The sequence below is a fragment of the Manacus candei genome, unplaced genomic scaffold, assembly GCF_025592945.1.
Source record: "Manacus candei isolate 608988 ecotype Guabito, Panama unplaced genomic scaffold, ASM2559294v1 h1tg000015l, whole genome shotgun sequence".
Taxonomy (NCBI): domain Eukaryota; kingdom Metazoa; phylum Chordata; class Aves; order Passeriformes; family Pipridae; genus Manacus; species Manacus candei.
The window spans coordinates 1,082,201-1,094,843 of record NW_026138063.1 but is presented as its reverse complement, the minus strand read 5'-3'; the positions used below and the strand labels follow the sequence as shown (position 1 = coordinate 1,094,843).

General features: G+C 46.2%; 1 protein-coding gene across 11 annotated transcripts in view; it reads left to right on the top strand.

The window, feature by feature from the left end:
* PLCH1 (phospholipase C eta 1) overlaps positions 1-12,643 on the top strand; it is a 91,027-nt gene that overhangs the window by 22,142 nt on the left and 56,242 nt on the right. For all 11 annotated transcript variants that reach the window (XM_051781975.1, XM_051781977.1, XM_051781982.1 and 8 more), the window contains 2 exons: positions 10,619-10,765; positions 11,740-11,983. In XM_051781975.1, the coding sequence (XP_051637935.1) occupies positions 10,619-10,765; positions 11,740-11,983 (391 nt within the window). The remainder of the gene's footprint in view (positions 1-10,618; positions 10,766-11,739; positions 11,984-12,643) is intronic.

The following is a 12,643-nucleotide window of genomic DNA, read 5'->3' as shown; positions in this document are numbered from 1 at the left end:
CTGGTATGAAAAATGTGTGTGTGTTCCTCATTGTTTAACAAGAAAACTTGGTATTTTTGTATTGACTTGAAAGAACATTTCTCCATGAAAACACGTAGTTTTTATGAGATACTGCTCCTGTGATAAGGACAAACCGCACTTTTGTGTTAGCTTAAATTATTGCAAATGCATTTGCCTTGAACAAAAACATTCTTGACCTTTTCATCTGTTGGGCATTTTGCTGTGGCTTTCTCTGGAGTAGAGTTTCTGTAGCTTTTTCTAGTAGTTCTTATAAATAGTATAACACACATGCAAATGATGTGTAAAATTTGAATGAAACAGCACTGGATGGGTCTTTTCAAGAATTGCAGGAGATAGTACAGAAAAGGAAGACATCTTGAATAACTTTCTTCAATAACTTGTAGTTTATAATGTCTGATTTTGTTCAATTTGGGTCAGTGCTTGATGGAAAGTGGCAATTAGCTTAAGGCTCTAAGTGGATAGAGGGTAAATGCTGTGGAGAGGAGAAATCGTGCTAGATAAAGTTAATTTTTGCATTTTGCTCATCCTTAAGGATATTGGGTTATGTACTTTTAAAGAAAAAACTTATTTGGCAAACTGCAGGGTTGCCAAAATCAGGTAGCTCAGAAGGCATTTTTATGACATGATTATCTGTAATTTAAAATCAAACAAACTAGTGTAAAATTAAGCCACCAAAAGTCATGGATTATGCTTTGAAACATCATTTTGCCCAGTATAAAAAAATGTTAAAAAGATTCAGGGCAGTGTTAGTGATATATATTGATGTGTTTCTTTGTATCTGGCATTGTTGATTTTATTTGATACTTGTTATTGAGTCAAAGTGACTGGGAATAGACACAGCTTTTGTGTAAGAAATTGAGCCTGTTTGAGGAAAAAGAGAGTTATTTGTAGATCCTGAGGAAAGAGCCTCCTGTGTTGGAGTTGGTGTGGTGCAGTGCCAAACCCTGTTCTTATGTGGAGGTTTTGGTTACCCCAAGCTCTGCATTAAGATTTGATGCCCATGCTCAGGTAAAGGAGAGCAGGTGTTACTCCATCTGCTTCCCGAGGCACTGGAGGTAATGGATATGGCCCCTTTGAATAATTCACAGCAGCCAGCTCCTGGAGGGGGTGTGGAACAGGCCTGGGAGGAAAGCATCGGGTTTAACTTCTGAATCTCATGCCAGTGTGTGTGTGGATACCAACATTCCACGCCGGGGTACTCTGATGGTGGAATTCAGCTCCAGGTCATTGCAGTCCCTCTCCTTCCCCAGGTCCAACACCAACAATTCCCAATCCGGTTGGTTGTGTCGGTCAGTGGGGTGCCATCCCTGTCTGGGGAGGGCAGTGGGGGCTGCAGGGACAGCCAGTTCCCCTGGGTGTCCTTGGTGCCCAGGTGTGGCCGTGCTGGTGCCACCACAGTGGTGTTGGGTCTGCACGGCACGAGCACTGACCCAGCCTTGTGTCCTGTGGGCACAGACGTGTCCCCGTGTGGGATGGGGGGAGCAGGCAGAGTGCCTGGCCCCGTGAGCAGGCTGGGGTTTGCACCTCTGGCACCCATACTGATCCTGACAGGAGCACACCCCAAGCACATTAATGCACCTGAGGGTGCTGTAGGATAACACCTGGATAAATGGGTACCTGGACAGGCGGGCACTGCCTCGGCTCCAAATGAGCTCTCCCAGGAAGCAGCAGCTCCAGTGGCTCGGCTGTGAATTCCTGGGTGGCTGCTGACCCTGAGAGCGGGAAATGCTGGAGCTCGGGGAGGGATTGGCACTGGGACGCAGCGGGCACAGCACAGACCTGCCTTGGTTGTGGATCTGCTGCTGCTTTGTAGTTCTTTGGTGTTTTATCAGAACCTCAGGGATGCAGTTGGCACAGCTAAGCTGAGAAACAGCCCCAAATCCATCAGGGCTCATTCCCAGAGACCATCACAGCAGCCTGTTCAATATTGTTATTAGTGCTGCTTAGGGGCTCATGTATCTGCAGCTGTCCAAGAACCTGGAAAACAAAAATTAAGTGTGGACTCTGGAATAGTGATATATAAAGGAATTATGGTCTGAATGGGTATCGAAGGCATCAATCTCCTCCTGGGGAGATCTTGGTCTGGCACAGGTTTAATTCCAACAATAGCTTAAATCTGTCACAGCATTACGTGCACTGACAATAAATTAGCACGTGCACGTGGCAACTGTGAGAGGTGTGAAGTCTGGGGATGGTTTGGTGTGTCCTGGGGTTGTTCCCTGTGTGAAGTGTCTCACCTGCCAGCCTGACCAGTGTCCTCCCATGGCCCCAGGGAGGGTTCTGAGGATGCTGGAGCTGGATGCTGAGGGCTCCATGAGAGGCATCCAGTCTGTTCTGCAGAGCCAAGGGCACAGTGGACCAGTTAGCAACTAGGTTATGTGCTTGTTAACTACTTACTGTTCCCCTTTTTTATGGTGCTTATGCAATCTACTCTTGTTTCAGTAACTCTGCAGAACCCTGGTGTGAAACTGGAAAGGTTGTTGCTGAAGAACAACTGTTGCCTTTCTGAAACTATGTGGCATAGATGTAAAAATGTTCAAGTACCTCTGGCAGCACTTTGATGAAGTCTGAATGCTGGGCTGGGCTGGTGGCCCTGCCGTGGGAAACCAGGGGCTGGGCGACAGAACTGGCTGAAAGAAACGTTCACAGCTCCTCCCAGCACTGAGCTTGCTGCAGCAGATGTGTGTGCTTGTTTTTCCTCTTTTCCAGCAGAAGCTCATGCCTTGGAGGATGGCCTGGCAGCATGAGCTGCTCCCTATGCTTTTGGGATGGCTGCAATGAGAGTTCTGAGATGCCACGAGAGGGTTTCTGTGTGAGAGACAGGAAATCAGGCAGTAGGACAGGAGCTGGAGCCTGGGCTGTGGCAGGTTATCGATACCCTCAGCACCACAACACATAATGGGTTTGGAGGTGTTTGCACGTTACCAATAGAAACATTGATCAGCATGAAACTCAGCTGCACAAAGCATCATCATTTTCAGTCATAAAATCACTTTGGTGTTTGAGACTGTCAATTCATTGTTTGCCCACAGATGACTCACTGTTGGTGACTTGCTCCGAGGTAACTTAGAATAGAATAGATAAACATGTTTCTTTAGCAAAATGACTGTTTCTGAGGAGTGTGAATAAATTAGTCCATATCATCTGTGGCAATGTAGTCTCCATTCATTGCTTTTAAAGGTTAATTAACTCCACCTTCCGTTCTATTCTGCTTTTTTCCCCCTCCTCCTGCTGTCTAATGGAGCCCCAGATGTGGGTTTGTTTGGCAGCCCGAGGGGGAAGCAGTGCTCCCTCCAGCCCAGCTCCAGGTCCTGGCACTGGGTGCCTCTTCACCCTGCAGCTCCAGCTGCTCTTGTGCCCTGTCACTGGTTCTCCTCCCCAGGGGGGTGAGATTGCTGTCCAGGTGCTGAGGTTGCTGTCACACACTGGTGTTTGCTGATAAATTTGCAGACATCGGGGTTGACTGTTCGCACTGAAGCTGGGATGGTTTATCCTCTGTGTGTCTCCTGTGTGGGGACAGGGAGGAACTTTAGGAAGGGTCTTTGTGTGGGTTTTTTTCCTATTTTTTTTGTTAAATTGGAGAAGTTAAGCAGGGGGTGAGAGGTATAAAGAAATGGTACATTTGGAGAGGATGTGGTGGATGAGGGGATCTGACCCAGCTGAATATACTGTGGTAGGAATTCTATTTCCCCGGGTAGTAACGTACAACAAAGGCAGGCCGAGAACAAGACAGGTTTGTTTCACAGTGTATGATCCTTATTTATGTACTTACTGATTTGTTTAGAGGGCAGATCTGGGATTCTGGAAGACAGAGAGCTGTGTTGCACCTGTGCTTCCAGAGGCACAGCTCCCGGTCTGCCTTCCAGACTGGTTGGTCTCTGTCAGTTCTGGGAGGCATCAAATGCTGAGCTGCTGTCTCAGTGCTGCAGAGGTGTCTCAGTGGAACTCCTGGGAGTTAGGGATTGCTCCTCTGGTGCCTGAGCACTTGCCTGGCTGAGGGGTTCCCTTTGCAGACACGGCCACAGCCCCCCAGAACAGTGCCTGCTTCTCCCTGTGCCTGGTTACAGCAGGGTGAGGGTGCTGCCCATCCTGAGTCCCCCTCCTGAGCCCGGCACAGCAGCACCTGCACACCTGGCTGCTCTTCCCCCTCTTGGCAGGGGCAGTGGAAACTCTTCTCCATTTCTTCCTGTCCCCTGCCTTTTCCACATGCTCTGTAGTGTCATAATCAATTGCTGTGCCTTCCCTGCTGCGGGATCCTCACAAAATAAAGAGGATTAGGATGTGCAAACTTAACTGTGTTTGCTTAATAAATCTGCACTCCTTGTTCACCCCATTGATGTGACAATGTGCTTTGGCAGCTGGCCATGTCTGTGCTTAAATGATTGAGCTTTTCAGTGTGGATAAAGGACTAATTCCATGGTCTGAATGGAAAACTTACAGCCCTCAGTCCTGCTGCGTTACAGAGGCACCAGAGCTCTCACAATGACCAGCTCTGATGTGGGCTGGTTCTGAACAAGGGATGAAACCTGGGCTAATTGCTTGAAGATAATAACTGGAAGTTTGCTGAGCTAGCAGAAGGAAGGCATCCTTGGGCAGAGGTGGAAAATATCCATTATTCCTGGTCTCTGGGGCCTGTTCTCTCAGACTTCAGTTGCTACACTGAAGGGTTGCTCCCAAAAAGGGGATCACAGCCCCTGTAAGTGAGGCACTGTGCTGGCAAGACATTCTCTGCGTTGCACAGTACTCTGTAAAGCCTCACTGGGGGAACATGACGTGTGAGGATCATTACAACTCTATTGGGATGATACTGTAGTGCCAGGGTTTTGTTTGGATGCTCCTGATTCCTTTCTGATCTGTAAGTGCAAAAGAGGAGGGGACCTCCATCCAGGAAGGGCCTCTGGGTGCTCCCATGGCAGGAATAACCAAGGATTGACAGGGATCAGCTGTGGAGGAGACGAAGAGCAAAAACTGCTCACTTGAATGGGAAAATAAGATGAATTATTGATCATAGGCAGGAGCATTGAGCCAGCAATGTCAAAAGGGGAGGCTGGAAGAGCAGTTATGATGAAATATGTGTTACTCAAACGTGACTTCTGTTTGGTTTTGTTTTGTTTTGTTGGAAGAAAAAAAGGCAACACCAAACAGTTCTCAGATCTAGGAAGAGTTGAAACTATGCTGGTAGATTTTGGTTGTGTTTGGGGTTGTTTCCCGTTTCTGGGTATTGTATGCTTTTGTATGTTTTTTGTTTGCATATTATCCAGTGACTTTCCAGGCATGAGTTGTTTTCCACAGTGATTTCCATTGCCTGCACACCATTCTGGTTGGTTTGGGTAGTCACAGTTTGTGTTTGGTTCCTCGTTTGCTTTCTCTGCATCTCCAGGGCTGAGATGTGCCCTTTTCAGCTGGACCTGGCACCAGCCTTTGGTATCTCTGCTGGTGCTCTGTGACTTCCTTGAGGGTTTTCTTGGGATTTGCAGAAGTGTGAGAGATTGTCCATCTCATGTCCGTGGACCTCCCAGAGATTAGGATTAAATCCACCGTAAGAAGCTTATTGTAAAATTCCGTAGGGTTGGAAGAGTTGCTGCAGAGCAAATTAAAATAAAGTATGAGCCGTGGCTATTAAAGCCAGTCCTGCCTGGGGCCCTGGATTCCCCGGACCTGCATGTGCCCTCCTGGGCCCTCTGGCTGTTGCATAACACAGCAATCAACCCTGTGCTGACATTAGTGCTGGATATTAGTGCTCTTCTGGGGGATTTAGATAAAACGAGCTCTCTGGGGCTGGAGGTGGGGACTAAATGGCTTTTAATGGCATTAGTGTAAAGGCAAACTTAGTGTGCTCAGGATGAGGGAATGATACAAAACAGGGCGTTGAGGAGAGCACAAATAACAGAATGCTGGGGCTTGGCGTTTGTTCCAGGGTTTGATCAGATCCAGAGTTTAATTGTGTACTGGTCTCCAGTTCAGGGGGTGGGGGCTTTTTTGGGAAGGACCTCGATGATCATGAAGTCCAGCCATCAACCCAGCACTGCCACCATGTTCACCTCTGAACCACGTCCTCAAGTGCCATATCCAGATGTTTTTTGAACACTACCAAGGATGGTGACTCCAGCACTGCCCTGGGCAGCCTGTGCCAGTGCTTTACAACCCTTTGCAGAGTACACAGTAAACCCCAAAATGCTGAATGCAGGGGAGAAGAGCTGATGTTGCAGTTGAAAAAGTAACTCCTGTGTTTTACGGGTTCCTTTTATCTCCTCAAGCTTAATGTCAGCTTAATGCAGTCGATGCATATCATTTAGAAATCCACTTTCCATCCTCTTTCATAATTACACTTCTCAGTGTTTGGTAATGCTCTTTATACCTTATTTAATCTTTTTGTTTTGTCAGATGGCTGTAACATTAAGTCCATAAGAGCAAGACATGAGACCAAACCTTTTGTCATTTGGTTGCACTTTGAAATATTAATTTCTTAATGTATAGTAGTATAATAGGAAGAAAAAAACAAACTGTACTTATGGACAGCAGTAAGAAATTTGTGTTCTATCCAGACATTGCTGTAGGCTCTTGGCAATAGAGTTTTGCTGCTAATGCTTGGGTAATAGTGCTTTCTTGAATAGCTAAACCCCAAAATACAGCAGGACAAAGTGCCCCCCATGTTTGTTTAAGCTTGGTGAAGGTGGTTTCTGGCAGTGGCTGTGGGTTCCCTGCTGGGCCGGGCCCTGCACAGCAAAGTGCATTTCCACTTTGCTGAAATGCTGCTCAGGGTAATGTTTTAATTCTCAACATTTCCCTTCTGGTGGTGACTGAAGGGTCCTGCACATCCTAAAGGCGTGGTGGGGAAACCACACAGCTCTGACTGTTGGGAATGAAATCCAATGAATGCCAACCCCTGCAATACTGGGAAAGGCAGTTAAACTGTGAGCACAGTGTAAGTTCTTGTGAGGGCTTCTCGTGGGAAGGATGCTGAGCCATTCCCTGGTTATTAAGGCCCTGATTGCGTGTGGGGATAGATTAGAGCCGAGCTGGAAGGTAGCACTGCCTCATTTGGGGCGGATTAGTGCTTTTTGAGCAGTCAGAGCTGCAGCAGCAGTGGGGTCACTCAGCAGTGAGGAGCAGCGTGCCCAGGTGGAGCAAACAGCACCTGCCCCACGGGTGGCATTCCAGGAACAGCCCCACTTCCCCGGGCTCCATGGCCTTCCTCCTGGCTTCAGGGGTCTCCCACGTGCTGGGGAGCGTGGCCACTCCAGAGAAAATCGAGCTGGCACAGATGGGTTTGTATCTGGTTTGCACTTTGATAGAGAAGCAGCTCCTCCTCAAAAGGAGATGTTTGTGCTGCTGGGAATGATTGTTGTTGCTTGAACTAAAAATTAAAACAGTGCTGTTTGAATTCATGTCTGGTCAGCTTCAAATGGTTATTTGGGGAGGGTATTTCAATATTATTAAATCCCATTAAACTACAGGATGTCTGTGGGGATGATTTTAGACTGTCAGGTTTGCATAACTCTGGAAAAAGAAGTGACTGTAATTTTCAGATTTTTTCCACCATAAGCTCTAAACATCACAGAATCATGGAATGGTTTGGGTTGGAAGGGACCTTAAAGACCATTCAGTTCCAACGCCCTGCCATGGGCAGGAACACCTTCCATATACAATGCATAACGATATTTTTTTATTTAAACTTCCAGATTAATTTTCTTTGATCTTGTAACATAAACTACATTGTGTTCTAGTTTAATTTAATTCTCAGGCATTGGGCAAAAAATGCCATCTAATGGGAGCCATGTCTTGCTTCCTCAGATTTTGATATCTGTCTCCATCGAGTAGCTGTTTCATTTACTCTGTATTCCTGGTTTATCTACAGGATTAGATGTTTTTCTGGAACCAGCTTCCCTATTTCTTAGTGAAAGCCTCCCTGAACTGCTCTTCTGGAGCTTTATTCTACCCTGCCTCTGCTCAGTACCCTCCCCTGATTCAGATGCTAATGTGCGGTGTCTGCCGAGACTGGAATTAGCATTTTGAGAATAGATTTGAAAAAGACCTTTTTTATTTGCGTGCTTATATTTTATAAATAGCCTAAAGGGGAGGATGGGGTGTTTTGTAAATGGTTTGCGGAGCTGAAATCCAGTGGGCCTATGATTGCTGTGGCATTTCCATTACCTCAGTCTGTTCTTTAACGTGGATTCTTTGTTGTTAACACCCCCACGGCAGGGATGATGCACTGAACTCTCTTACACATTTACTATTCTTTAAAGCTGGAGTTCTGATGCTATTCCCATGGAATTGGGGAAGTGCAAGCAGAAAAGTTGGTGCTTCCTTGGGCACTAAACTTAACGTAGGTGGTGTTTGAGAAGTGGAGACTGTTGAGATCCTGGGCAGGAACTGGGTTCCTTCTGCTCTTCTCTATTTGTGCAAAAAAGCGTTTGGAAATCTATTCCATATAACTTTTTGATTCTGAAGTCTGTCTGAAAGCATGACTGTGAAATGCACCTCTAACAACTACAAATGTGATGTAGAAATGTTTAGGCAATTGATGTGGTGAAGAAGGAACTGGATTGCCTTTTATGCTGTGTTGTTTTTTTTTTTTTATTTCCCCCATGATTTTGTCAACCCTAACTGCCTGAGTGTGGCCCATTTTCTGCCTTTCTTCCACTAAATGAATGTGGCCTTTCCCTTCTGCCTTTGCTGGCTGTCCTAAACAGCATATTAGTGAAAACAGTTTGTTTTTTTTTTTCCTCTGACAACTGAACTGATTCTAATAGAGACTTGTTTGAGAATCAGTTGGGTTTGTAAGATTTTGCTAATAACTTTTAGCCTTAGGTGCAAAGAAGCAGATTTTCCATGTTGAGTAGCCTGTTGCTAAACCTCTTACTGAGCTAAAGCCCTGTTGCAAGTGATCCCTGTTAGTGAAATCCAAAGGTGCCTGTGGTTGGTGTGCCAGGCTGGTGGAGCAGGTCCCAGTTGTGTATCACACACAGGGCACAGGGAGCCTTCATTCTGGGCTGGGGGACAAGTCTGGTTTGCTTGTTGGGAAGGAATCCAAGGCAAACTTGATCTAAACTCAGTTCCAAAGGGACAGACTGGGTCTGCCAAGGAAAGCTGTCCCTGTAGGTATGGATGTAGGAAGTTTTAGAGACTAATTTTGTCCATCCCTTGTGGTGTAAAGGTTTGACTTCCTGGTACTTTGTGCATCTTCAGTTAGATACAAGCTAAAACTGCCACAGCCAACATGTTTGACTCAAACCCCTGTTCAGATCTTGAGGGACTTGGCTTGGTATCAAGCTGTGGTCTGGCATCTATTTCTGGCTTATGTCACTTTTCTCTTTAAGCACTTCCAAACTCACCTATTGGGTTTGTGTGGTGGTTCAGGGCATGCCATGTATTTATGAACATTATAAAAGACACATTTATTGCACTCATGTGATGCTTTCAGGAGAGTTTGGTTCTGTCCAGCTCAACCTGAATCCTCTCATTCCTCCTGGAAAGACAACTCTGGAAAAACGCTGCTTCCAGTGGAGTTATTCGATGTGGGGTTTGCCTTTGCTGGCTCCCTGTGTGTGAGGGAGCCAGGACAGGTCATTCCAGTGACAGTGGCTGCTCATTCCTTGCCTGACCAATGTTTAGATGCTGCTCCAGCTGCCTGTGACATGTGTCAGAGGTGTTGGGAGCTGGGAGAATAAATCCCAGCTGTGGCAGAGAGGAGTGGGAGGATGAGTTAGTCTTTGTTGTGATACTGAGGAGCACCGAAGAGAGAAGTGGTGGAGAGAGGAAGAGTGATAAGAAAGGGTGATAAGAAATAAAGACAGACCCAGAGAGTATATTTGGGAGTCAGCCAGAGTGTAAACAAATCACCCAGGAGGTGAATTTGGAGTGATACCAAATGAGGAGAGGCTGAGAATGGATAAAACCAGGAGAAGGTAACTGAAGAGCATGGATATATATACTGAGATAAGAGGAAATGTTATCTTGATCCTAGTGTTTGGAAGGCTGTAGGAGGGAAGATGTGAGGTGAAATGGAAGTGATGGGTTTATTTTAGTCAAAACAGAAAAACAAAGCCTTACCCTCCGGATGGGATGGGTGGATAAAAGGGAGTCATCACAGCTTGTGCTTGAAGTCTGGTAGCAGGACGGGGAGGGTGTGAATGTGTGTGGGGAGGAGGGATTGTCTGGGTATAATTCTGTGAGCAGCTCTGCCAACATCAAAACCACGATATAGAGCCCAAAGAAATGAGGAGTTTGAATGATGATCTCACCAGTCCAAATTCATGGAGTGCTGGGGTTTAAAACTGCAGTACTGTGTAGAGTAATATAAAAAAAATTAATTGAGATAAGCATGAAACAACTATAAAATATTTTCCTCAACATACGGTAAAGTTTTCCTTGCTTCCTTTGTTGTGAAGGTGTTCTGACAGATGAGTTATTCCGTTTTCCTGTGTGGAGAAGTTAGTGAAGAAGGAATTGTATGTCTCACAGCACTGACCAGTTTGTCATTAATGGTGCAAGTCAAAAGTGTTGTGTGCTTGGCAGATGTGTAGGAAGTAAGTTGTGTTATCAGTGGAATTAGATGGCCATTCAGCTGACTTTGTTCTGCTCTGCTTCACAGTTGAAAGATGCATGAGTGTCATGCAGTCTGGGACTCAGATGGTTAAGCTGAAGAGTGGAACCAAAGGGCTGGTCCGGCTCTTCTACCTGGACGAGCACAGGACCTGCATCCGATGGAGACCCTCCAGGAAAAGCGAGAAGGCAAAAAGTAAACTTCTCTTATTTCTGTTGATTCCTGGGGCAGTTCGGAATAGAACGTGAATTACAGAGGGATAATTAAATAAATTATTTTTGAAGCTGCTTTTAAATGTGATGTTAATAGTTACATAAAAGTCTTCGAGAGTGTGGGCAGAGTTTAGCCACCTGAAAGCTGAGGATTAAGGAAGACCAGTGTAGTTCAGTCAGATGTGAGCATTTTCCAGAGCTTTGTATGAATTTTGAACAAACCAAAGAGGGCCTCGATAATTATACTGAACTCTTTTCAATGTATACATCACAAATTTAAATAAACCTGGAGGAGTTTAGGTTGAGGTTTGTTAATCCTAACTGTGATCCTTTTCTTCCGGCATTATTACATCTTGAAGTGACTGTGTAGCATTATTTCTCATTGAAGCTGTTCCTGCTGCACTGTCTTAAATTGGAAATGCAAATCAGTGGTTTATTGAATACAATAAAGACTAGAATTCATCAGAACTGTCAGGGAGCCTTGAGATTAAAACCAAGCAGTTGGGAAGGCTCCAGACAGTGGCAGTTGGTGTTTGTGGGCCAGTGGGTGTTGTTGAAGAGCTGTTGGGTGCCGTGGCATCGGGAGCTGCCGTGTCCCAGCACAGCCGTGGGTATCCCGGATTCCTGCTGTGGGGAGCAGGGCTGTGAAGGGAGCAGTCCCTTTGGAGCCATGCAGGGGTTCTCTGATGGATGGGAGGCACTTGGTGCCTGTCTCCCCATGCTCCCCTTTCTGCCGCCTCAGCCCTGTGGTGTCGCAGGCAGCGCTCAGAGCTGTGCTGGGACTGGGCACAGCCGAAGCAAGGAAAACCTTCCAGTCAGAGAGGGCTTTTGGATGTGAAGATGTAATATTAATAAAGTGTAGTGACTCCTAGCCTGAATAATTCAGAACTGTTCAAATCAGAAGCAGGTTGGCTGCTCTCTGAGCACGTCAATCTTTGTTTCCCCTTCTCCCCACAGTTGTCATCGACTCCATTTACAAAGTCACCGAGGGCCGACAGTCGGAAATCTTCCACCGCCATGCCGAGGGCAGCTTTGACCCCAGCTGCTGCTTCACCATTTACCATGGCAACCACCTGGAGTCCCTGGACCTGATCACCTCCAACCCTGAGGAGGCTCGCACCTGGATCACGGGGCTCAAGTATTTGATGGCCGGGATAAGCGACGAGGACTCGCTCGCCAAGCGCCAGAGGACACACGACCAGTATCCTTTGATAGCCGGGGCTCCAGCTCCTCATTCCCTATTCCTGGTGTGGTTCTTAGTGACTCCAGTGTAGGGTGTCCTTTCACCTCCTATTAGGTGACCAAAACCCTCCCATTGATCGTAGTGGAAACTTGAGTAACGGGTTTGACACGGACACTTGTATGTGAGATAAAACATGGGCTGAAGTCAGGGGATAGTCTTGCGTTTTCTTAATGAAATTCTTCTTGAAGGGTCAAACCAGTTATTTCTAGTTATCTCAATACATACTGACCCCAGGATGATTTCAGCATTTCTGTCATCTTCTGTTTGCCCAGCTGTGCTTTTATTCTTCTGCTGCAACTTGCAAGGCCCCTTAGAAGACACTGGTTTGAGGACAGTACTAACTGAAATCTAGTACAGGTGAAACTCCAACGTTCTGGGATTCTTTCATTAAACTGACCAGTAACTCCTGGCCATCTCCATTTCCCTTGGTGTAAGTCAGATACCTGTGGGCTTCTCAGCCTGCATTGACTGTCAGGAGCACAAATCTTGAAAGAACCTTAAATATTTGTTGTAGCCCAGTAATGCAAATGAACTTCATATCCACTGAGTATTTTCTTGGTGTGCTCTCTTTCACAACAGTGCTGTCTACTGTTATACACAAAGAACCCCCTAACCAAA